Raw genomic sequence first — 27,750 nt, 5'->3', positions numbered from 1 at the left:
CAACCAGTTTGTCTAAGGAGAGATGCCTTTTCTTGTATGCTTTTGTCAAGTATCCCTTTCACTTAACAATTTAGTTTCCATTACTTTGCTGAAACTGCTCTACATTACCCCCTACAACATGGGTGTCAAACTCGCCGCATCATGTGACGTGTTGCGATGTATCACAAGTTTTTTCACATTGCCGGAGCTGGGATGGGCGTGGCCAGTCCGCAACCCATGATGCAACCAGTCTGCGGGCTGGCAGTTTGACACCTCTGCCCTACAATATGCAAATAATAAACAAATAAAAATTATTCTAAGTCATTTTCTATAGATGTTGATATAACAGAATTGCAATGACACAGACATAAATATCACGTATAATCTAACAATATTGTCCTGCAACACACAAATATACAATGCATTATTTTTTCTCTATGAATCAGAATGAGCATTTTCTAATTCATTACAAAACAAACATGTTCACTATGGTAGCTTAAGCATATATTGAATTCAGTATATATTGTGTTAGGGTTGGGATAGCTAGCAAAAAGAAGAACAAGAAGTGACTTCCATTGGTTTCAGACTACAGCAATGACAAAGATGCATACAAATAAAATCAATTACTCTCTCTCTCTCTCTGTGAGTTTATCAGTTTTAAATTGTATGTCAATTGCTTGGTTTGAATAGTAGCAAGCAGAAAGACACCAACACTTGCAACCTGTAAACAAATACTGCTATATCATTCCTCATCCACATGCAAGTTAAAACAAATGCAGAAGTCCAAGCCTTAAGGTCATTGTCTTTAATATAGCCACAATACAACCATGAATTACCCATATAGCCTCTCCCTGGAAGTCAGAAACTTTTGCACTCCTCTGACATTCCATATCACTCATATGAAATGATTGGCTGCCAAAAATAATCACCTTTATATAAAGCTGAACATGTCAGAGATTTGGATACCACAATGGAAGAATTCCATACTATCTTTATCATGATTTTTGGCAATCAAATGGAAATATTACAAGACCAGGGAAATAAAAAAGAGTCTATTTATACATTCAGCTGAGTTGGTTCTGAAAATGTTTTAGTTTTAAAATATCAAGTTCCCAGAGTGGTGATGCCACTACTGCCTTTTTAAAAAAGGGAAATATGTTGAACAAACTGACTTTTTAAAATGTTATATATTGTACACTTTTGCTATTCTTTGTACTTGATTTACCTTTTAATTTACATTAATAAATCTTTAAGTCTTATTTTAGTCTAAAACAGTGACAAACTCTTTCTGCCAGCTTCCCGAGAAGAGATATTAAACTATTTACAGAAGAAAATTTTTGAAAAATATATGACAAATAAAAATTATAGATAAACACAATGTAGGGAAGCAGATCTCTGCTCTATTTGCTCCTTTGTGCACTATGACAATAAGACTTAAATATTAAACTAAAAATCACAAAAGTAAAATCCTTTCATGTTATTTTTTTTCAAGAAGAACTGAAATTAAGTGATCACTGGAATTTAAATATTTTATTTAGATTACAGTGGAATAAAAACAAGTGCTTGGGGCAATTTTATTTGCCAATAAACTTTATGTCCAACACACGATAAATAACCATACTTTCTTGACAAATATATATCTGTGTTACACAAAATTGTATTCGAGGTTGATTCTTATTACAAAATGTGATGATTGAAATTACCACAAGCTACACATTTTTTTCAGTAAGTGTAATTTCTATACACAAATATAAGGTAAATATTGTGTAAATATGGCTTATATTAGCTGACACTGGAAAAGTACATACTATATAACAGTACATACTACTAACACATAATATCCACATTAAGTCAAGGTGGCCTTCCACATGGATCAAATAGGTTTAGCCATTAGTGTGTACAGTATATGTAATATAAAATATACAGGATAATTTAAATCCTTTTTAGAAAAAAAATGTAAAGAATTGTTTAGCTTAAATTATTATGTTTTCATTTTCAATAGTAATCATTTTTTTTGTATCATTTCATTTTATAAACCCAACCTTATAAAACCCTTCAGCCATTCATTAGATAAATGTGGGTATACTGAATGTATTATTTAAATGTCTGCAGTACATATCTGTTTCTAGGGAATTGGCTAAATGTCACCTCTTGATAAGACAGAAAAATGATCAATGGATTGATCTCAAGTGCAGTGATATTACTGTTCGCGCACATTTAACTTTGCCATCATTTTCATGAATAAATGAAATAAGACAAGAGGAATTCTAAACAATCTGGAATCCGATACTATATCACTAAAGTCTATGACTACAAAGTGTGACTGTAAACTCCAGACAAATTGTATACTTGAGATTAATTAGTTCCAAGGCAGATTGTGAGGAAGAAGAGACATCAGTAGAGCAGAAATTGCTATGCAGAATATGATGTTACCTAAGTGAACAGTTATTCAAATAAAATGTGGTAAATTGTTCACATGTCTAGCAACATTTTGCAGTGCAAAGCAACTGATTCCTTCCAGGCACCTTTTATGCCAATCCCCAATGTATACCTGTTGTCTTTTGTGTCCAAGTGCCTATAGTCTGATACTTTGCATCTATTTAGATAAGTTTCCTAATAAATATCTGAAATATTTATAACCTAAATAACTTATTGAAGTTGCTCAAATATATAAAATCTAGGTCTGTCCATTTTACATTGCTGGATCAGAACAATTTCAGATTTTGAGCATCAAGAAATTGCTAGTTTGAAGAGCAGTTCAAATTTAAGGCAACTTGATAAGGGTTTTTGTTATAAATGATTTTTTTAAGAAAGAAAAATTGAGAAATATTTCATTTCCATGTTACAATGACAAAAAAGGAGGTTAGGTATAAAGTTATGTAACATTAAGTTATACTATAAGCAGGTATGTTAATTATTTGGAATGTTCATCTTCAGTTCCAATCTTTATGTCTGATACATTTTCTCTCCTTAGAAAATAATTAAATTAATAACAACTGCTTTAACCACCTCCTGTGTTATTAAGATTAGCTTCCTTTTTCATCAGCTCTAAAACCTTCTATTTTACTTAATGAAATAACTGTCTGGGTAGCCATTAGGATATGAGGTAGGATATATTTATGTATTTAATCAAGAAAAAAATCCTGTTTGTACTGGGTACATCTACTATTGGTACACTTTTTTCATTTTTTTTTCAAGTATGTGAGGAACATTTTACTTCCCTATATAAGAATTCCTAGCACTTGTCCTGAAAAGCGGTTTAGTTCTAAATCTAAATGAAAAAATATGAAATTATAAAAAGATATATAGGCCCAAACTGAAAAAGAAATACTACAGTGAAGGAAGTTGTAGGAGTAGTCAAATATTCAGTTCTTTGGGAAGAAAAAACCTCCAACAATAATTGAGGATATATTTTAGAAGCAACCAGTACTTAAATGCTACTTATTACCACCCACAGTCTATAAACTGAGAATTTAGAATGACAATTGGCACTTGGTGTGCAGCACATGGCTGCTACCAAGAGCCTTTCCTAAATAATTAACACTTGGAGAGTGCTCAGATATGTCCTTCTGATTCATCTGCGCATTGTAATTTCTACACAGATCACAACTTAATGAATCATCAATTGTGACAAGATCAATGAACCAAACCTAACAACAAACTAAAGTTAGTAAATTCATGCCTCAGGCAGGAGGCTGGTTTAAAAAAGCTTCCATCATCTTTAGAGTCTAATTAGCAAAGACAGGACTTCTCCTGCTGCTTTCTCCTCTTGAGAGAGGAGGGTGAAGGCGAAGAGGGGCAGTTGTTCAGTTTTACTGCATGCAAATCTTGACATGGCTTCTTTGATCAATAACAATGTCTGCAGCAGTAAGACAAGCAGGAGTTTGCAATATGTAAAAAAAGATTCCCTACTCACCAAATGAATTCATGTCATGTAGTGGACACAATAATAGTTCAGTGGGCCCTTGTGGAAGGAAAAAAAGCTATCTTTTCAAATATAGCTGTATTAGTCCAGATAGGATAGAAGATCAAAGAATAGTTGGATAATAAGATATTTTTAGACTGCAGGATACACATTAAGTTATTCATTTGGAATATTCAAAGAATTAGCACACAGAGTGATTATTTTATAAATGATAATTCATGGAGGATGGAAGAATCCTCTCTGGATTTGATGGCAATAAAAACAATACAGGCCCTTTTTAACAAGGCTTTACATTTCATTTTTGTATCTCATAAAATTGGCCTCTCTTGAAACACAGAACTAATTAGAGCTGAATCAACTAAATGCTTAATGGAGTAGATTAGGGCTAGTCCTGTGCCCTGTCATAATGAGGTGCAGACCTTATCACCATCAAAGTCATAGCACTGTAAGAATTTCCATATTTGTCTGGGAACATTCTTAACATGGAGGAGGAACAAGTCTACAATTTAAGAATGCCCCAGCATGTACTTATGCAATATGAACACTGTGAAGCAACCAAATTCCTACTAACTAAATGAAACCAAAGTTAAGGACTGACCATACCACAGAAACCCCAACATCTAAAATTCGAGAACAAAAGAAGACCTACATTAAAGTGGAAACAAAATGTGTCTCTGGAAAAACTTTGCATCCTCCTAGATCAGTGATGGCAAACATATGAGATGCCTGTCAAAGGTAACATGCCACAATGTTTTAGGTGGCATGCCACTGTTCACCTGACAACATCTATTCGTGAAAGCATATCCTGTTCTTGTGTGATTTTTTTTAGAGGCAACAGAGGTTGCACAAAATACAGTGTGCTCTCGTATGGCCTCCTTTGAAATATGCAAGAGGGTTGTGCTCTTCTATGACTTCTGGAGCCTCTAAAAACTGCACCAAGGCTGTGAAAGAGCATTCTTTAAAGCCACTTCAAGAACAAAGGTCTCATGCAATCTGGAGCAGCTTCAGGTAGGCTGCAGAGGCCTGTCAAAAAAACAAAAACAAACACAGAGAGAGAGAGAGAGAGCTGCCTGTGGATGTGCAAATCCTGGGAAGTGCTAGTGCAGGGGTAATTGCACCTTGGAGAACGGCATGAGGTGGTCTTTTTGAGTGGCAGTAATAGCACTATGATGGAAGTTGAGGCCCAAGCATTTGTTCAGGATGGCCTAGATATTGGGGTGGGGGGGTGGGGGGGAAGAGAGAGACAAGAAATAAGAGAACTGCTTCTCTTTTGTTTGGGGGATGTGTGTGTGACATGTTAGCAGGGTCAAGTTAGGTATTTTTCTAATTTTTGACATGCTGAACACAAAAGGTTTGCCATCACTGTCCTGGAAAAAAAAGACCTTGTTGTGAAGTGAACATTCTCCTTAACTTTTCCTTGCCTAAGTATACCTGTTTTGTGTATGTGCTTTATTGCTACTTCTTGTTCAGAATTTTTCCCTTTCACAATTGTTTATAATATACCGTATATACTTGAGTATAAGCCGAATTTTTCAGCCCACTTTTTGGGCTGAAAAATTCCACTTCGGCTTATACTCCAGTCAACAAAAAAACTTACCGAGGACTTGTGCGCGGCCGAGGCTTTGGTGCTTCCGGGATCGCCCGCACCTCTCCCAAGCCACCGCCGTCCGAGACCTGCCGAAGTTTGGGGAGGTTTGGGGAGCTGCGCGCGCACCTCCCCAAACTCCGCGCCTTGCCTGCCTGCTTCTTTCCGCAGCGGAAAGAAGCAGGCAGGCAGGGCGCGGAGGAACGGAGACTTGCCGACGTTTGGGGAGGTTTGGGCGCCTCCCCAAACCTCGGCAGGTCTCCGTTCCTCCGCGCAGACCTGCCGACGTTTGGGGAGGTTTGGGCGCCTCCCCAAACCTCGGCAGGTCTCCGTTCCTCCTGCCGACCTTTGGGGAGGTTTGGGCGCCTCCCCAAACCTCCCCAAACCTCGGCAGGTCTCCGTTCCTCCTGCCGACCTTTGGGGAGGTTTGGGCGCCTCCCCAAACCTCCCCAAACCTCGGCAGGTCTCCGTTCCTCCTGCCGACCTTTGGGGAGGTTTGGGCGCCTCCCCAAACGTCCCCAAACCTCGGCAGGTCTCCGTTCCTGTTTGGGGAGGTTTGGGCGCCTCCCCAAACCTCCCCAAACCTCGGCAGGTCTCCGTTCCTCCGCGCAGACCTGCCGACCTTTGGGGAGGTTTGGGCGCCTCCCCAAACGTCCCCAAACCTCGGCAGGTCTCCGTTCCTGTTTGGGGAGGTTTGGGCGCCTCCCCAAACCTCCCCAAACCTCGGCAGGTCTCCGTTCCTCCGCGCAGACCTGCCGACCTTTGGGGAGGTTTGGGCGCCTCCCCAAACGTCCCCAAACCTCGGCAGGTCTCCGTTCCTGTTTGGGGAGGTTTGGGCGCCTCCCCAAACCTCCCCAAACCTCGGCAGGTCTCCGTTCCTCCGCGCAGACCTGCCGACGTTTGGGGAGGTTTGGGCGCCTCCCCAAACCTCCCCAAACCTCGGCAGGTCTCCGTTCCTGTTTGGGGAGGTTTGGGCGCCTCCCCAAACCTCCCCAAACCTCGGCAGGTCTCCGTTCCTCCGCGCAGACCTGCCGACCTTTGGGGAGGTTTGGGCGCCTCCCCAAACCTCCCCAAACCTCGGCAGGTCTCCGTTCCTGTTTGGGGAGGTTTGGGCGCCTCCCCAAACCTCGGCAGGTCTCCGTTCCTCCGCGCAGACCTGCCGACCTTTGGGGAGGTTTGGGCGCCTCCCCAAACGTCCCCAAACCTCGGCAGGTCTCCGTTCCTCCGCGCAGACCTGCCGACCTTTGGGGAGGTTTGGGCGCCTCCCCAAACGTCCCCAAACCTCGGCAGGTCTCCGTTCCTGTTTGGGGAGGTTTGGGCGCCTCCCCAAACCTCCCCAAACCTCGGCAGGTCTCCGTTCCTCCGCGCAGACCTGCCGACGTTTGGGGAGGTTTGGGCGCCTCCCCAAACCTCCCCAAACCTCGGCAGGTCTCCGTTCCTGTTTGGGGAGGTTTGGGCGCCTCCCCAAACCTCCCCAAACCTCGGCAGGTCTCCGTTCCTCCGCGCAGACCTGCCGACCTTTGGGGAGGTTTGGGCGCCTCCCCAAACCTCCCCAAACCTCGGCAGGTCTCCGTTCTTCCTGCCGACCTTTGGGGAGGTTTGGGCGCCTCCCCAAACCTCCCCAAACGTCGGCAGGTCTGCGCGGAGGAACGGAGACCTGCCGAGGTTTGGGGAGGTTTGGGGAGGGGCCCAAACCTCCCCAAACAGGAACGGAGACCTGCCGAGGTTTGGGGAGGTTTGGGGAGGCGCCCAAACCTCCCCAAAGGTCGGCAGGAGGAACGGAGACCTGCCGAGGTTTGGGGAGGTTTGGGGAGGCGCCCAAACCTCCCCAAAGGTCGGCAGGAGGAACGGAGACCTGCCGAGGTTTGGGGAGGCTTGGGGAGGCGCCCAAACCTCCCCAAAGGTCGGCAGGAGGAACGGAGACCTGCCGAGGTTTGGGGAGGTTTGGGGAGGCGCCCAAACCTCCCCAAAGGTCGGCAGGTCTGCGCGGAGGAACGGAGACCTGCCGAGGTTTGGGGAGGTTTGGGGAGGCGCCCAAACCTCCCCAAACAGGAACGGAGACCTGCCGAGGTTTGGGGAGGTTTGGGGAGGCGCCCAAACCTCCCCAAACGTCGGCAGGTCTGCGCGGAGGAACGGAGACCTGCCGAGGTTTGGGGAGGTTTGGGGAGGCGCCCAAACCTCCCCAAACAGGAACGGAGACCTGCCGAGGTTTGGGGACGTTTGGGGAGGCGCCCAAACCTCCCCAAAGGTCGGCAGGTCTGCGCGGAGGAACGGAGACCTGCCGAGGTTTGGGGAGGTTTGGGGAGGCGCCCAAACCTCCCCAAACAGGAACGGAGACCTGCCGAGGTTTGGGGACGTTTGGGGAGGCGCCCAAACCTCCCCAAAGGTCGGCAGGTCTGCGCGGAGGAACGGAGACCTGCCGAGGTTTGGGGAGGTTTGGGGAGGCGCCCAAACCTCCCCAAACAGGAACGGAGACCTGCCGAGGTTTGGGGACGTTTGGGGAGGCGCCCAAACCTCCCCAAAGGTCGGCAGGTCTGCGCGGAGGAACGGAGACCTGCCGAGGTTTGGGGAGGTTTGGGGAGGCGCCCAAACCTCCCCAAACAGGAACGGAGACCTGCCGAGGTTTGGGGACGTTTGGGGAGGCGCCCAAACCTCCCCAAAGGTCGGCAGGTCTGCGCGGAGGAACGGAGACCTGCCGAGGTTTGGGGACGTTTGGGGAGGCGCCCAAACCTCCCCAAAGGTCGGCAGGTCTGCGCGGAGGAACGGAGACCTGCAGAGGTTTGGGGAGGTTTGGGGAGGCGCCCAAACCTCCCCAAACAGGAACGGAGACCTGCCGAGGTTTGGGGACGTTTGGGGAGGCGCCCAAACCTCCCCAAAGGTCGGCAGGTCTGCGCGGAGGAACGGAGACCTGCCGAGGTTTGGGGAGGTTTGGGGAGGCGCCCAAACCTCCCCAAACAGGAACGGAGACCTGCCGAGGTTTGGGGAGGTTTGGGGAGGCGCCCAAACCTCCCCAAACGTCGGCAGGTCTGCGCGGAGGAACGGAGACCTGCCGAGGTTTGGGGAGGTTTGGGGAGGCGCCCAAACCTCCCCAAACAGGAACGGAGACCTGCCGAGGTTTGGGGACGTTTGGGGAGGCGCCCAAACCTCCCCAAAGGTCGGCAGGTCTGCGCGGAGGAACGGAGACCTGCCGAGGTTTGGGGAGGTTTGGGGAGGCGCCCAAACCTCCCCAAACAGGAACGGAGACCTGCCGAGGTTTGGGGAGGTTTGGGGAGGCGCCCAAACCTCCCCAAAGGTCGGCAGGAGGAACGGAGACCTGCCGACGAGCCTTGGCCACACAGGGTATTCCTGTGTATTCAGGCTTGCAAAATGGCGGATCGAGCCTCTGCTGGCGGCAGAGGCTTGCAGAACGGCGGATCGGCTTATACTCGAGTCAATAACTTTTTCCAGTTTTTGGGGGTGAAATTGGGGGTCTCGGCTTATACTCGAGTCGGCTTATACTCAAGTATATACGGTACATATTCTATTCTTATCTAATTTATGGCTCTCCCAGGGATAAACAAGCTAGAAAAGGAGTCAAATTAAGAACTCTACCTAGATTTCAATCTGAGAATATGAATGGGATTACAAATATATAGACATTAAAATATACTGAAGTATTAGGAAACTTCTTATAATTACGTTTCTAAAACACAAACACACACAAGTATATGTATATGAAAGAAATTTGATACTTATTTTGCAAGATTTTTTAGAAATACATATTGATCAAAAAAAAAGGAAAAATATTAAGAAGTTACCATCTATTTCCTGAGGTTGCATAAGAAAAGGAAAAAAGAAAAAAATGTACAGGTATACTAATATTGTCAAGCTAGAGTATTCTTGATTCAGAGATCTCACAATAGCACTTTTCTGTAATGACTTTATCATTTTGTAAATAAAAAGAACTGTAGCTAAGTCAATAATATTACTTTAAAAACATTAAATTTTTAAAGAATTTTTTTAAAGAACAAAAAAACTAACACAAACTAATATGAAATAGAAAGGGGAAAAATCCCAAAAATACAGTAAAAGAGAATTAAAAGAAAGAAGCTTCCTATTACCTCTGCAGAAAATATAATTACAAACAAGCTCATTTTTTTCTATTATCCATTTTTTTAATCATCAAAACCAGTTGTAAGTGCATTTCTTCCATCTCATGTAAAACGTCTAGGAGGGGTTTCCAGTCAGTCAGTCTTTTCTCTGAGCAAGGAAGTTAATTTAGACATCATCAGACTATTATTTGGATAGAAAGTTTATTTTTCCTCACTATTTACTTGATATGCAATTATTACATTGCCTTGTTCATTTAAAAGAAATGCATAATAATTTATGTCTTGAGATTCAAGGGAATTTGCTCGCCTGTTGTGAGACTTCCATCATCACTGAAGCAGTTTAAAGTTGATTCTGAAACTCTAATAGCCTTAGCTGATGGGAGGAAAAAAATGTTTGCTTGAGGCTTGTAAGTTTGCCCAGTGGACATTCTCTAACATAGACCAAACAACTGAAACTGTCATGCGTTGCTTATTTTTAGGATTTATGACTTTAGTTTTCTTTCTGCAAATAAAAAGATGCTAAAATTCTCCTTGCCATGTGAAACTGGATATAGATTACAGATATTTTGACCTTTTACCATGAAATGCAGTGACTTATCCTTATGGTGCAAAAAATTCTCATAGGACAGAAATCACTTCAACCATTATACCTGCAAGTACTTACTTAATTACTTATTTATGTTTGCAAACTGCACTGATAGACTGATTCATAGGGTTACACCACAGCTAGAGACATTCTACTAGTTAAGAGAAAAGCCACAGAGGAAAGGATTCACATGACAAATAAAACAGTACAGTTTTCCATGTTAAAAAGTAACAACTCAGTAAAAAGGGCAGAGATCTTAAGAATGGAAAGAAGATCATACACTGCTCCTTATGTTTCTTAATATAGACCTTATTTACTGAGACAAGGGATTATTAAATTTTAGCTCTCTAATAAAAGAAACGGAATTGGCAAGAAATATCCAGAAGCATTACCAGGCAGTCATGTATATAAATGTATAGTATTAGTTTTAGTGTTTTGCTAGAAAACTACCTGTAGTTTGCAATCATTGATGCAATTAATAAATTCAAAGAACAAAGTGCTGGGTTTTAAGCTTTTTACACAGAGCATATGCTTAATGTTGAAAAAGTACATTTAATATAAAACCTGGTTTGAACTTTGATTATACACTCTTCCTAATTATCCAAATTACGTGCACATTCATCCCCTGGCAATGCATATAAATAGTATCCCTATGAAACTAGCAGTCTAATCAAATAAACAAAGTAATAGAATTATTCTTTGTATCTCTGTTACCTCTGACTTGCCTCATGCGTAAGGGAGTCTAGGCTCTATTATTAATACTTTTAATTTCTGGGAGAAATTCCAGAGTTAATTGCATTAAATGCTAAAAAGATGTTGAAAAATTGGTCTGCTCAAACTGAACTACTTCTGTTTGTATAATGACTGAGGATATTTTATCAACACTTTATCAGAGTATTAATATACTATTCAAAAGACTTTGTAGACTGGGAAAGCGAGAACTGATTCATGGTTATAGGCTCTTTCAAGCATATTTATATTACTTGATGCTAATTTCTAATATCAAACTTCATGGTACATTATTCTTTTCATCTTTTTTATTTTTAGAAACATATAGGTGAGATTTACTTGTGTGTGTGTGTGTGTGTGTGTGAAATTTTACTTTGTTATACTCTTGACACAAATCAACTGTTGCACAGAACTATTAATGAGTTTTTTTATCTGTTACTAAACTAGAACTGATTGTACACTTGAAGATAAGAGAGACAATTATTTGTTTTACTTCTACAATTCTGGAAATCCTAAGTTTAATATTTAACATATTTGATGAGTACTGCTCATAGAAATCGAGCCTCCATAAAGATTCCATTTAGCATTCAAATACCACCCTATTATATGTGTGTGTGTGTGTATGTGTGTATATTTAAAAGAAAAAAAAGAAGGTGATTAGGAGCATAAAAATAAAAGAACAAGCAAGTGACATTGTTAAAGAGAAAGAATCATTAAAAAAAGATATAGGAAGGAAAAACAAGGGAAAGTTGACAACTTTCCAAAGGTGACAACATGGTGATTACAACTCTCTTTTTATGCTGAAAATTACAAACAGTTTCAAACATTACTACCTGAAGGAAAAGTAATGTGTATTAAAAACAAACAATAGACTTGGCAATATGCCCAGACTGTCTACCTTGAAAATAACCAAAAAATAACCAAAAAAAGAATATAGAAAAAAATATAACGGTAGAAACTTTTAGACTGAGACTTTTATGACAGAACTGTAGGCAAACCCTTCCACAGCAGATTTTATAGACTAGAACAGAATACCATCAGGCTTGTCTATCAACGAATTTTAAAGATAAGATAAAGGCCTAAATTCAGCAGGTTTGATTGACTTGGAGAGTTTTCAATACCAATCCCATGTAGATTTTTCCTATACAATTGTGACTCCCAAATAAGTAATTTGTTTTTCCAAAATATTATGAGTGGCTTGAGTAATGGTCTCATGAGCATGTAAACGATCCTGATATCAAGCCCCTTTTAAAATCAGTTTTAAATCATATTTAAGCTCTTGTTGGATCTTGTTGTATTGGGTTCAAGATTTGTGTCTGAGCCAGGAGTTCTTGTAACCAAAGTAGTAGAGGAATCCTCTTCTGCATCTTGCCTGGCTCCACAAATCAGACACACTAAAACTGAGATCACTGTTGCATGCTTAGATTTATGCTGTTATACCAGCTTGTTTAAAACGAGATAATAATGAAAAGTTATATTTACCCAACAATGAAAGTCCTTATCTACATAATCCAATTTAGAAGTTTGAAATCAACTTCTGAAAATCATTTTTTTTAATCATGAGAGAGGTGAAAGATGTGCACTCACAGAAGCATCCCAAACAAAAAATACTACTATTCTGGAAATCCAGGCATTTTTTTTAAAATTTTCCTGCTACAAACCAAACAAACATACCAGCAAAATGACTTTCTGCTTTGGTAATATGCCTGCCGTCAAATGTGGCAAATTTATGATTTATTAAAGTTTTTAATATTTTTAAATTTAAATTAATACTTTTTCTTTTCTTGTTCCTTCATTTCTGACATGAGACAAGTCCAGCAAAAACCCATTTCAGATAGGTGGGAAAGGATGGTCTTCTCAACCACAATGCAGTCAGTAATTTAAATGAGTCTCTATCCATGGGATCAGACCTGAAGTCAAACTGCATTCAAAGTTGTAAAAGATTTTAAAAAAAAATTCAGGAGATGAGATTAAGAGTCATATGCTCTGACTTCACAATAATTTCTTCTATAAGAACAATTACTGTTACATACATGTAACAGGTTTTATTGCATTGATACCAAAAAATTCTGTAATCACTTCTGGTAAACACTGCCACAAACTTTTCATTTTTATAGCTTATGCCACAGGCAGGAATCAAGAAGTGGTCAATCAATAATAGTGATACGACTTTGGCTTGAAGAAAGGAGAGAAAGGAATATCTGGGTGAAATTCCATCATCCATCAAAACTGCAGATAAGATTTAAGTGAAAATACTTTTTCCCTCTGAACTGGTTGCCAAATAGTAGTTTGGCCTCTTCTTCTTTCACTACAAATAGAAAGACTGCTAGAACATTTATTTGAACTTTAGTTTATAAAGCTGGCCTGCCTTCTTTTGAGGATGGTAAAATGCCAACCTTGTCTCCAGATGGTTCATCACCATTATAGCTGATTTAGGACCAACATGCTTACCTTTGAAGGATTAAAATATTAATCCACGAATGAAAGAAAATTCACACTTTTGGTCATTATGCATCATTGAAGGGTGAACCAGTATATTTTTAACTTTTTACTTGATATTTTCTGGCTTGCTTGATCTTTGCTGGTTTGGTACAGCAACCAAACAGGATAGGTACAGTCTTCAACTGATAATTAGGACTGCAGAAAAAACAAAACAATTGCAACCAGCCTGCCTTCCACAGATGACCTGAATATTGTACAGGTCAGAAGGAGGGCTGAAAAAAATATCCACAGACCCCCTAACCCTAAACCTAACCCCTGGACATAAACTGTTTCAACTCCTTCCCTCAGGATGCTGCTATAGAGCATCGCATCCAAAACAACTAGACACAAATACAGTTTTTTCCCTTGTGCCATCACACTGCTGAATACCTAATTACCACAGTACTGTCTTATGTCTAAGGATATTTAGTCATGTAGTATGACTGTATTCTTCTTCTTCTTCTCTTCTTTTCTACTACTTTCTCCTTTTGGTATCTTTTGATGATATTGTTTGTATGTACACTTGGTGTTTGTATTTACATGTTGTTTGTATATACATTGATAATATTACCTTGTTATTTGTATGTATAATGAGAGCTTATGCACTGGAGACAAATTCCTTGTGTGTCCAACCACACTTGGCCAATATTCTGTTCTGTTCTACTCTATTCTATTCCTTTTCAAAGGCATTATTTATGCAGGGTTGTGCAGAAAACTTGCAGCATGGAACTATCCCTTGTCATTACTCATTCTTCCTAGTTATAAGGAGTCACTGTTTCATTCACTATATCCTTTACATTGCAGCAGTATCTAGGCGTTGGACACAGGCTGAAAACATGGCTGCAAAAACAAGCAAACATTAATGGAATTAGTGGAAAGAATAAATAGATCCTATAAAGATTTAAAGTGGAATTAGTACCACAAAAAGGAAGCTACCAATTGCAGCCATTAGCTTTATTGCAGAAGATGTTGATTTTATGTTTTTTGCTTATTTATTTTTCAATAAATTTTTCCGTTTTTCAATTTGTGTGCTATCTGTATCAAGACTCATAAGCATCTTGTAGAACAGAATTAAAACATCCTTATTAAAACATCCTTACTGTACTGCTTTCTATTGTAACTTTTTATTGTTTTAAATCTATTCGTTCAGCACCAAATAAATGGTAGATTTTGATTTTTTAAATTCATAATAAGTAAGGAGCCTTGACCTCTCTCTTGATCTTTAATAATATCTCAATAAGTAGTTGTTATCTGTAGTGATAGAGGATATTTCCTACCAAAATATTGATTCAAAATTGTCATAAATATTTCTGCTTTCCTGAAATAAATGCATTGCTTACTTTTAAGCTTATGCTAAATTTGAAGATTCACCCATATCCTGAATTCATATATAATCAGTTTTTCCCTAAGACTATATTAAGTTCAAAGACTATATCTGAAACAAAATGAAGGAATTATTATTGGATGAAAAGTAGTATCAACATTTAGAAGGCAATTATTAGGTCCTGTTCTCTCTCTGGTTCAGGATTTTCACAGAAGGGCTTCTCTTTAATTTTTTAAAGATTAATTTTAAAACTTTCCAGAGGTGACATTTCCTGCTTCAAAAATCTTGCAAAATGAACTTCAGTTGATAACACTATGTATAAAAGTCTTCTTGGTGGAACTAGTCATTGTGGAAATGTTACATTTTCATATGTCACTGGTCACTTATTTAAACTGTGATATGACAGAGAAACTGATAAAGTGTACACATTCACTGACACTATGTTTTTCAGGAGAGACTGATAACTCAAAACCTTCCATGTTGAGAAAGTTGCTTAAATTATCTGTTTCCTATAGAAACCAGTACTGATAATGTATAAAAAGACACATCAAAATTAAGTTGTATAGATATGGGTGCTTGGCATAAGTAAGAGAATTAAAGAATAGAGATGCCAAGATCATAGATACTGTGTAAATACTTAAAAGATGAAAACCTGAAAGCAAAATGTTAAGCTTCTTTGGAAGCACTTAAGGACTGGAAAACAGAATATGACATGTCCAACAGTTATTTCATTCACTGTATTTCCTGTGAGTCGGACTGTTGTTATGCTAAAAAGGTAAAATAAAAGATTCAGAACCAAAAGAAAAGCAAAATGAGAGCATTAATTACAATAGCTAGTTTTTTAGGCTGACCTAATAATATGAAATCATGTTTTAACCTAAATATTTTATAGATGTTTTACTCTAGAGAGAACATTTTCATATAGAAATGTGTCACTTCATTTTAAAATGATCTGTAATGTTCATTTATATGCTTGGGCTAAGAAACAATATTCAAATGTAATCTCCTGTCCTTCAATTTTTCTAATTTTCTAATGAAGAACCATTTCTTGGCAGGAAGATAAAATAGAGAGTGAGATAAATATTTATTTATTTATTTATTAATGGGACTTATATCCTGCCCTATCTCCCGAAGGACTCAGGGCGGCTAACAACAATAACATACAATAAATACAGAAATTAAGATAAAATTAAAATTAAAGGCCTCTGTACAATAAATTAAAATTAAAAAATTAAATTAAAAAAAATTAAAAATTAGAGTTAAAATATGAACAAACTTCCTTGTTTTCAAACTAATTCTTATGTAACTGAGATGTGTATATATGGGGAAAATAAAGTTAACAATTGCTTACTATAGAAACAGAGAAGTTGATGTTAGATGGGTTTTACAAGAACATATTGTCTCAGGTCTTGGGAGATCCAGCTTTCTGCACAAATAATTTGTAACTGCCAAGTATTTATCATTTACTTCATTTCTTCTTGTGTTAACTCCAGGAACTGGGATAAAGCCAGCAGATGGTGATAGAAATTAAACTTATGATACAGTTCAGTAATCAATGAGCCTTTGAAACATAGATATGCTCTTTCATCCTTATACAATCTCCTCTCTAATTCCAAAATTATCTCTAAACATGATAAATACATTCTACGCTGTGCTCCATTTTCAGTCTACAATATCCTATCTTCCTAAGCAACGACAACTTGCAAAGTTGGGTTGACTTAAAAGTCTAATTCATCTGAAGAGCCACCTTTAATATCATTAAGCAGCAGAAATAGAAATCATAAGCATATTTGAATAAATCACAGAGGAACCATTGTTCAGCTAATACATAATTGTGCAGTCATATTTCAAGGAAGCCTTATAAAAATAACTTAGATGGGCAGGGGGGGGGGGAAGAGGACAAAAATTTAACTATCATCAGAACAGCTTAAAACAAAAGAATTAAGTTTTATATTTATTGGGTCCATGCTGCTTTGATGTGATATAAATTGCTTAAGGCACGGGTGTCAAACTGGTGACGTGTCATGACTTTTTCCCCATTGCTGGCAATGGGGTGGGCGTGGTTTTGGGGTGATGCATCCGGCCCGCAGGCCGGCAGTTTATTACCCCTGGTTTAAGGCTACTGTGGGAATAAAAACTATCCATACTGAATTGAAGTTCCAATTGTGAAAGCCACTATTTCTCCCCACTAATATGCTTACAAGAAATTAAATTTATAAACACATAAATCCGAAAGCCTAACAAAAAAGCAGATTCATTCTTTTTTCTTTCCAGAGTTCCTTCTGGATCTTGTTTTGTCAGGAGATGAGCACAGAAAGACTACAGATTACAGTATGCAAAAGTGGCTGCCAATCTGATCTTGCCTCTATCATGCCCAGAAGAGCTGCTAAAAAGGAAGATAATGCGAGTCATTCATTTCGATGTAGTACAGGAAATACTGCAACATTCTTCCCTCTCTACATTGCGTATAACGCCGCTATTTAAAATGCTCTGTAATGCAAACTGTAATTCCCAGTCTTACAACTCAATCACCTATTTATTATTTTGTGACATCATGCCCACTAACTGTCCCTAAAGCAGAGTGTGTGTGTGTGTGTGTGTGTGTGTGTGTGTGTGTGTGAGAGAGAGAGAGAGAGAGAGAGAGAGAGAGAGAGAGAGAGAGAGAGAGAGAGAGAGAGAGAGATATTATTGATTCTATTCTTTTCCTGTTTGCGTTGCTGAAACCTTTCTTCTGCTGGGCATGCAAGAGTATTTCACTGTTGCAAGTCATAATTGAAAAAGACCGAAATGCTCAATATGATTCATACATTATTCAACTTGTCAGCTGCCCAAGAAAGGTTTGCATATCTACCTCTTCTCTTATCAACCAAAAAATAATAATTTTCAATTACATTATATGTATGTAATTCTGTTTATCAAGAGAATCTGGAGCCAGAGAGACAGAAATGCAGACAAAAAGATAGGCCAGGGAAGCATCTGCAACAAATTCACTTATGTGTGGATTCTTGGCTCCAGTTTGCCTCTTTATGATGTATCAAATTGAGAATGTTACCAAATAAAAACAAATGTCAAAATTCAGAGCAGAAGTATAAATCAATTCCTGTATTAGCCATCTGAAATGACACCAGTGAAACTAAATAAATTTTGACTGACTGAATTTTTTGTGAAGTTCTGCTTTAATCTAAAGTCTTATAGGATCTCTGTTAATACTTTTGTAGCATATACTGATGATAAAAGACACAAGACTTTCTTGACAATTATTTAAAAAAATACATAACAGCGAATTTCTGCATTCCATTGTTCCTTAGAGAAACAAGAACAACCTGAGGACTCTTGAAGCCATTTGTGCAGGGTTGCCACCAGCATCCAAAATCAGAAAGGATTTTAAAACATCAATAAACCTAATAGCACTGGATAGGATGGTCAAGTTTTTCACATCCTTTAAGTTGTCCCAAGCTAATTGTTCTTCATGAATAAAATAGACTTGAAATATCATTTTCTAGAAATTCAATCTCAGTTTCTAATGTCCACACAATTGCTTAAATTTATAAAGGTTCTAGTGACAAGGAAGTCTCAGGAATCAAAATATTCTGTGCTATCATTATATTCATATAAAAAATTCCTCGGTCATGAACTTAGTCATTTGGGGATCTATCAAAATCCCCCATTAAAGAGTAAATGTTCATGGATTTGCTCTTGAAGGACCCAAATAACATACACGAACTGGACATGCAGCCCTAGTTAGAGCTCAAAGTTTACTCTTTCAAGTTCTTGAAAATATATTTATTTGCATAAAACAGTGACAATTAATACATTCACACAACCATTGATACCCCTCAGTTACAGCCAAAAGCCTGTCACTCCACTCCTCTCTTTTTCTTCTTTCGTTTTCCAATTGGCATCTTTTGTTTCTGATATATACTTCAGAGGAAAAGGACACCAAAGGTTTCCATATAAGATAGTGTAATATTCTTGGTCAGATTGTATCTGATCCATATTACTGTCTCCCTACCAGAAGAAATAAAAAACAAATGTGGACAGATATCTACCTGATTCTGTACTATACTGTAGATTTACAAATGTAAAACAAGCTGAACAATAATTATACACTGAAGAAAAGCCATTAAAACCAAAGGAAAGATAAATAGGAATTGCTGGTTTCGCACACATATATGACATAGCCAATTTTACAGTCTTAAAATCTGTTCTCACCAAAATATTAAGCAAAGTTACTACCAAGCAGTAAACCACCCACCTTTGCTATCACATGTAGTATTTAAATGCAACACAGGAATTAAGCAAGTTCTACCTACCTTCTAATACTGTAAGTTTGGCACTAGTGTTTATCTCGCCAACACTGCTGGTAGCCATGCACTCATAAATTGCTTCATCCCGAAGGACACGTAATGGTTGAATCCGCAGAACTGATCCAGATCCATCATCAAATTCAATAACCTTTTTCAAGAGAGAGAAGTTATTACCAATTCATAATTAGAATTTATCCATAGAAGACCCCTACCTCTGCACCTGTTAATATTTTAAAATATTCAGCTGTAATTGTGAAATTACGAAGCATTAGGGAAGTCATGCATTCCTCTATGCACGACTCCTTCACTGTCAAAGTGATTAAAACTTACATCAACAGACATAACCACATGGTTATGGCTTCAGATAGTATAAGATCCTATTCTTATCACATATACTGTAGTGTCTGCAGATGTATGGATATATTTGGTATCATCCAAGTCAAATAAAAAGCAAAATTAGTATGTTAGGTATAGATAAAATTCCAAATGTGGCAGGCAGGAAGACAGACAGATAGGAAGAGGTGGTTGCAACTGATGTTCAACTCAATATTTATTAGTATTAAAGATTTAAAATGGAACGTGGTCATAGGTTTCCAGTTGTATTTAAGATCCTCCAAAGATAATTGGAATGAAGTTTGCCATACTACTGAACTTGGAATATAATTAACATTTTTAACCTTATCTTCTGTGAGTGAATTATGACACTGAAAATTTGGCTGCTGTAACAAACCACTGTTCAAATTAGGACAGCAATGGATACATTGGAAGAGGGGTGAGTAAAGGAAGAGGGAGCATAAACACTCAAGGTATGCTATAGAACAAGTTTTTGTTTTATTCTGAAACCATCTATAAATTGATCCTTAATAGAAAGAAGTGGAATATTTTATTTTAATTTGCTGAAGGAAGTGTTTCTGTAAATGAAATTGGGTGGGGTCAATAGCATCAGTCCCTTGCAGTCATCAGCTGCTCCATACATTCTGCTCTGTAGTGCTGGGATTTCTTTAGAACTATCTGAGAGAACAAGAAAAAACCATGGAAAACAATGCAAAAAATCAAGTTGTTTTTTTACTCTTTTGATACTGAATTCCACCCAAAGGGTCCATATCAGTAGACATAGGAATTAAATGACTTTACATTAACCTAATTTCAATTCATAAGCAAAATGATCACATCCCTGAAATGATACTGTGATTATACAAGGAAGTTAAACCAAAAAGGGATGAAATTTGCTTCCCCCAATAAGAATAATTAAGTCTTGTTAATTGAGAACTTGACAAGCAGGATATAACTGTACTAGCATTCTCCTCTCCTTCTCCAACAGTTAATATCCAGAAGCGTAGTGCTTCTGAGTTGAAAGCAGTTATATATCCGTCTTAACCAACAGCAGTTAACTATTTTATTTTCATCTTTAGATTTGCATATCTTAACACAGCAAATCCCACAATTAACTATGCAATGTATAATGTAGAATAGTCTAATTCAAGAACGTACATATGAGACATATAATACTCTTCCAGTCCTCAGATCTGATCCTACTTAATTCCATTCAATATATGAGTATTCTTCTAAAATTACAAGCAAATGTTCATTCTCTACATACCTCAAATCGCTGGGAGCTGACCTTTTTTCCTTTCTTCATCCAAGTGATGCGTGGCTTTGGCTCTCCTGTTGCTTGGCATACAAAGGAGGCCACACCACCAGAAATCCCAATCTGATCTTCAGGAGTTTTCATAAAATTTGGTTTGCCTATAAGAAAAATAAACCAACTGGTGAGATATAGCACTTAAAATATATGGCACTTCAAATTAGGAGCTTTAAGTACAACTAAGCCAACTCCAACAGCACAAATTGCCTTGTACAACTCCTCATGGCAAGCTTGTACACTTCTAAAGACATTTTTCTTTGGAAACGTATTGGAAGTAAGAACTTGGGAAGGAATTTGAGAATGTTTTTTGGAATATTTCTATTTCAAGTGATCTATTAATATTACACACATACCGGTACTTACATATTACACACAGAGAGACACACATTTCCTTTGAGTCAGTGTTGACTCCTGGGTCCCTACAGTTTTCTTGGCAAAGTTTTTCAGAAGGGGTTCGCCATTGTCTATTTGCTAGTGCTGAGAGTGACTGACTGATTCATGGTCACACAGCTGGTTTCACGCCAAGAAAGGCACCAGAAGTCACGTTCTGGTTTCTAGACAGATGCCTTAACAATTATATCAAACTGGCACTTATATCTGTCTGTCTATGTCCATTCATCCATGGCTTATTTTGGTTTGTTGGGTTGTAAAACACATAAACCCCTTAATACATGCTTGCTACTTTTAAAAAAATATCAAACTCCTGGTGATGCCAATCCCCAATAATTGCATATTATTAAGGGGGGGAGGGAGAGGAAGAGAGGGAGAGTAGCAGAAGAGAGGAAATGTCAGTCTAGCCAATCTTCTTATTCAATATAAATACATTTCTTTTAAAAATGTTCATATGATGCAGTGTGTTAAAATGACAGGATCATAATCCCAAGATGAGCATTGAAAAATACAGAAAAATACAACTAAAAACTTCATGGAATAATACAGTCACTTTACTTATCAGCAGGTAATATGAATGCTACAATTAGAAAGGGATATTGGATATTAATTAGAACTGAGGCCATCATACTGCAAGGTCTTTGGAGAAATATTTAGGAATCAGTAGATTAGAAACAATTCCTTTTCTATCCTTCTGTGTGCTATACTACCTCAGAATGAAGAGCTAATGCAGCCAAACTGTTTCATTCCAACATTTCTATTCATTCCACCTCCAATTTGCCAGGAATTTATGTATACAATTTGTTTTTTGAAAATTGTTCTCCTGAATCTCTCCGTTTCGGTACCACTGACTGTTACTTTATTTGGATAGTCTGAGTTAAAATATCCATTATTTCTGTGCCAATTCCAGAAGATGATGTAAAGAAATCATAGCATTTGCACCCTAACAGTTTTCTTATAGACTTCCTCAGAAGTCCATTTCAAAAAACAGTGGGGTGCATTATAATTCATATACCAGGTTTATGTACTTCGCACTGTTGCCAATTATATTGTTTTGTTGAAATTATTTCTATCAACAGTATAATTTTAATTAAAAAGTCACTAAAGCTTTCACCTCATAGTTTTTAGTTTGGCTTTTTTGAAGTATCAATTATTAAAACAACCAATTTTCCTGTTGTGAAACATTTAAGGATTTGTATACTGTAAAATAACTTATATTAAAAGATTTCTGTAGGAAGTCTACAACTACAGTTCTGGAAACATATCTGATATAGTTTACGCTACCTGAAAAGCTATTCATTTACAGCAGCAACCAATATCTATTATCACAAAAAATACATAAGGCTTTGTTGTCCCTGCAAACCACACTTAAAAACAATCATATTGTGGCACTTCTTTTAATTTTCTAGGATACATAATTTTTTTAAATTACATGACAGCCAGCTTGAACTGAGTGAATGTATGAATCCATTACATGCCAAATTTAAAGTATATACAGAGAAACCTTTACTATTTTAAAATGCTAACCTGTTTACTTAAATAAATTCATCTGTTGTAAAGTAAATGTAATAAATATTGAGCAAGTACAAATTTATAGAGTCCCACAAATTATGCCAGGCAACAACATGATTTTATTTTATAACAGGCTTCAGCCAGCATAAGTGATAAAACAAAACAAGGATAAAAAAAGAATAAAGAGAGCACAACTTAAAATCAGGAAGCTATTCACCAAATATCAACTAACGTACAGCACAAAGTAACTATCAAGTTGTTTGGATTAATTGATCCATGAGAAGCAATGAAAATCACTTTACCAGAAAGTGCTAGAAACTCATCTGATAGAAGAAAAACATACACAGAATTTGTGAGACCTGCCTGGTATTTACTAGATTAAAAACAAAGATTAGAACACAGTGGATATCTCTGTAATATAAATTGAGCAAAATAATATGTCTCTCTGTTTCTTTGTACAATCCACAAGGGCATAAATGTTCAGTGAACTTATTTGAATATCTACTCAACATGCAGGTTGGTGGGTTTAACCAGCCCATATAGAAGTTCTTGATGCACTCACATCACCTAAGCCAAAATATTAGATAAATTGATCTAAGTTCACGCCTCAAACTCAGACTCCAAACGCATAGAGAAAATGTGCAAATAAAGTTCTGAAGAATCAACAATACCCCAAAGGCCCAATTCCTTTAGGGCACACTTATTTATTTATTTATTTATTTTATACTGGATAAGTGTACAGCAACTCAATCCAAAGTTCCTTCCAGCTCTATTCTACTCAATCATACTTTTGCCTTGAAATACTTAAATGTAGAAGGTATGAGATCATTCGCAGCTTTGGAGTAGGGTACCATCAGTATGCTGATGACACCCAGCTTTTCATCTCAACTCCAAACAACATCAGTGATGCCCTCGACGTGATGTCCCGCTGCCTGAAAGCGGTCCGGGAATGGATGGGGAGGAACAGGCTTCAACTGAACCCGGACAAGACTGAATGGCTGTACGTACCGGCAAGCCAGGATACTCAGAACATCCCATCCCTTAACATCGGGGACAAGTTACTACCCCCTGTTGATAGGGCCCGCAACCTGGGTGTCCTCCTAGACTCGCAGCTCTCCCTGGAAGATCACATAGGAGCTGTGACCAAGGGGGCCTTCTCCCGGGTTCGACTAGTTCGCCAACTACGGCCTTATCTGGACCTGGATGCCTTACGTACAGTCACCCATGCCCTTGTGACCTCTCGCCTAGACTACTGTAACGCTCTCTACATGGGGCTGCCCTTGAGATCCATTCGGAAGCTTCAACTGGTGCAAAGTGCAGCGGCACGGACACTCTTGGGAGCCTCCTGATACTCCCATATCACACCTCTCCTCCGTGCGCTGCACTGGCTTCCGGCTGCCTTCCGTGTGAAGTTCAAGGTGCTAACAATGACATACAAAGCCCTACATGGCATGGGTCCGGACTACCTACGGGAGCACCTTCTGCCAATGTCAGCACCCCACCGTCCTGTGCGCTCCCACAGAGAGGGCCTCCTCAGGGTGCCACCGCTCAAGGAATGTCGGCTGGTGGCCCCCAGGGGGAGGGCATTCTCAGTGGGTGCGCCAGCCCTCTGGAACTGCTTGCCAACCGAAATCCGGATGGCCCCCGACCTCCGCACCTTCCGGCGCGACTTAAAAACTTACCTGTTCCAGCAGTCCGGCCTGGCCTGATAGCTCTAATTGGGGTCCCAGTTTGTTTTTACTATTGTTTTTCACTATTGTTCAATCTGTATACCTACCTTACTCTGTACACCGCCCCGAGTCCCTCGGGAGAAGGGCGGTTTATAAAAACAAACAAACAAATAAATAAATAAATAAATATACTGAACACCTCTAGAAAAGTTAATGTTAATGTCAATCTTCTTCAGTGTCCCTTTAAAAATGTGTTGGGATTCTAGTGTGCTGTCACACTGGCTAGGATTCCTATAGTTTGCCATCATAGTATCTTGAAAATGTCAGGTTCAGAATAGTTGTGTTAAGTTAAGAAATTGTAATGAGCTATGTTTTGTCATTGGGCTCTGGAATAAATGCTGATTACACAGAATATAAAATATTACAAGACGTGGTTAATGCCTCAGGCAATTACCTCCTACCATCTGACTCTTATCCAAACTGATGCAGTTGCTAAATATTGCCCTCTCTTCCTCTAGAGCAGACATGTCAAACTCGCGACGTCATGACGTCGTGCGACATAACAGAACTTTTTCCCTTTGCCGGCAATGGGATGGGCGCAGTTTCTCCGTGACGCTCCGGCCCGCAGGCCGGCAGTTTCACACCCCTGCTCTAGAGTGACTCTGCCAATTAAATTAATTGGCAGCACCAGAGAATCCCAACCCTAACTTCATATCAGCCCTTTAAAATATAGAAACCTCCCAGATATTATTTTAAGATAAAGAATTCAGTTTTTAACTATTGAAGGAGGAAAGGTGTGTTGCTCAATGTTGACATACACACACACAAAAACAAGAAACTAGAAATACTTTTCCCAAGTAACAAATTCTATCAAAAGGCATATAAGCTCGCTTCATCAGTTTAGGCTACTCTATGTCTCTGAAAAAGTGAGCCAGAGCTCACAAAGACTTACTTTCTTAAAAAAATCTGTTAGTCAGAAAAGATGCCACCAGATTACCACTGAGTTTGTACTTATATTTGCTTAACTTATAAAGATTTAAATTGTAACATTTCTTCAAGCCTTTGTGGACCCTCCCTGATGACAATGCAGACCTCCAGGAGTCCGGGGATCACAGATTGAGAACCATTGGGTTAAAAGATCTCTTGGCCTGAGATAATTGAACCCTTCATACAAAAGTAGGCTTCACTTTACGCTTTGAATATCTGGCTGTCTAGAGGGCACAGAGGTAGAGGGCGAATTTAAATATAAACAATCAACAAAAATGCAAAGCAGAAGAGCTTTGGCTCATGAGCACATTCCCCCCCCCCCTTTTAAATGTCCTGCAAAAATTTGCTTTATCAGATACTTGGCATTCTTTGTGATAAAAGTGACATTTACACATTGAACAATAAATACAGAGATGACTGAACAAGGCTGTCCTTTCCATTTCACTGAATGAGTAAAGATCTACAAAAGTCAGGCAAAACACTTGCATCATCATAACCTTTAATAGTAGAAATTGCTTATTCATTATTTAAGATTTTGTAGCAAAAAAATTACTAACAAAACTGGGATTACTGCCCATCTCCCTCAAAGAGTAACTCTTTAGGTTACTAATTATGTCCTTTTTAGAAGATCAGAACTCTTTCAGAAAAAATTGTTTTGAAGGCAGAACAAGTAATTGTATTCCAGAATTTTTGCTGCAGTGTTCTAGATCAACCATGGTGCAGAAAAGTCAAAATCTGGTGTCAAATCTCTTTGCTGCAGAACATGGTCAATAAAATGAGTTTGAAACAAACTTTTTTAATAAATAAACTCTAGTCCTTGGCATTTAAATTTATTAAGAAAGTGAATTTATTGCAGTATGATCTCTTTGAAACTTTTCCATTTCTTTTACTCAGGCAGTTTTCATTTCAGACTAAGAATCCAATAACTCACTAATGACTACTCCTGTCTATTATGTGTCTCTGTGTGACTGTATTCTCTTTCATTTTTAACATTAATGCTACAACTAACTGCCTTTTGAATTAAGCAAAGAATATATTTGTTTAATTGAAAAATATTTCATATACTATACAATTTAGGATGTCTAGATCTGGGGAATGTGGCATCCTTATTAAAGGACACCAATGTGTTACATTATTTTTTTGTTAAATTTATACACTTTAAATTTCAAGTGCGCAAAGAAAACATCTAAACTTTTTCCCCGTAGATTCTTCTTTACAATTCCAGAACAAATGAGTGGAAGAGCAATTGCTTTCTATAATATACACAATTAGTCTATTTTTCTCAAAATGTGTTTTCAATTTATAGTGTGCAGTCAGTATGCTATTAAAATGTTTTGCAGGCTACTAACTTTGACTTTATTTGCAAAATGAGGCTATTATTGCATTAACTGGATTTTAATGGCTTCTTGCAGGCACTTACATTTCAACCTAGAGTTCTAATTTACAATTGTCTTTAAACAATCAAAATAATCCAATTGCAGAGAAAATATATGAAAAGGTGAAAATACCAGGTCAACAGGAAAAGCAGTACAAAACCTACTGCCTGGACGGAAAATGAGGTGAATGCTTATGCTTCCAAAACACAAACATGAACATTTTTTTCTTCACATGCTTGATACATATGATACATAAGGTTATCAAAAAAGACTAAAAGGTATTCAACTCCCTTTGAAAGCAGTTGGTTATTAGTATAGCAACTTTTTATGTCTCTAATATAATCCCATCCCTCTATTTCAAGGAATTAAGATGAGCTCATCTTTCTTTTATAGGTAAATGTAAGGCACATACTTGGTCTGTCTTCCAAGCTCAGCAAACAATTTCAGTTGGTTTCTGAATTGGATACAGATAAAAGCAGAGCTGATTTAATGATTATATGTATTATTCATTCAACTGGATTCATTGACCTGGTGAGGACCCCATCCACACTGATAATGAGCACACTCTGCAATTCACATTATATCAACCAGTTTTTTTAAAAAAAAATCCTTTGGATTTGTATATACAAAGAATTCAAAACAGAGAATCAGCAAAATAAAAAATAGGATTACACATAAGCACCTAAAATATTAAATTTCATTTCTTGGGAAGGAATTAAAAATATTGTAATACACATTTAGAGAATAATTACTGCTCAGCTTTCAAGAAAAATGAAAATAGCACGTTAGTTTGCAAACTGTTCAAGTTCACAATGCTAAACCACATTCCAAAACCCTGATTTTAATAGATTTAAAGACATTCTTTTTACGTGGATCAAACAGAACATCACCTAGTTTCAAGAGCACCTGAGTGGTTTAATTAGAATCATCTCTTTTGGAAGGCTCATAGAATGAACTTAATAATGTTATTTTCTACAAGCTATTGAAAAAGCTAATTTTCTTTACTATTATGTTTCTAATTTGTCATATTCCTGCACCCACTTTATATGGATGTTGCAAGCAGTCACCAGAAGTCAGGCTCAACTTCAGGGAGTCTACTTTTCTGAGAACAGTTTTGCATTTCAAATTTTAATTAACTCTCATTTAAATTCAGATCCAAAGCA

The 27,750-nt window shown here is 38.4% G+C and overlaps 1 protein-coding gene across 5 annotated transcripts in view; it reads right to left on the bottom strand.

The window, feature by feature from the left end:
- PTPRF (protein tyrosine phosphatase receptor type F) overlaps positions 1 to 27,750 on the bottom strand; it is a 528,476-nt gene that overhangs the window by 246,891 nt on the left and 253,835 nt on the right. For all 5 annotated transcript variants that reach the window (XM_081322272.1, XM_081322271.1, XM_081322273.1 and 2 more), the window contains 2 exons: positions 20,608 to 20,753; positions 19,014 to 19,155 (listed from right to left, as the gene is read on the bottom strand). In XM_081322272.1, coding sequence (XP_081178398.1) covers positions 19,014 to 19,155; positions 20,608 to 20,753 — 288 coding nt within the window. The remainder of the gene's footprint in view (positions 1 to 19,013; positions 19,156 to 20,607; positions 20,754 to 27,750) is intronic.

Source organism: Vipera berus (genome assembly GCF_964194415.1).
Source record: "Vipera berus genome assembly, chromosome: 3".
Lineage (NCBI taxonomy): Eukaryota > Metazoa > Chordata > Lepidosauria > Squamata > Viperidae > Vipera > Vipera berus.
This window is presented reverse-complemented; position numbering and strand designations above follow the sequence as displayed.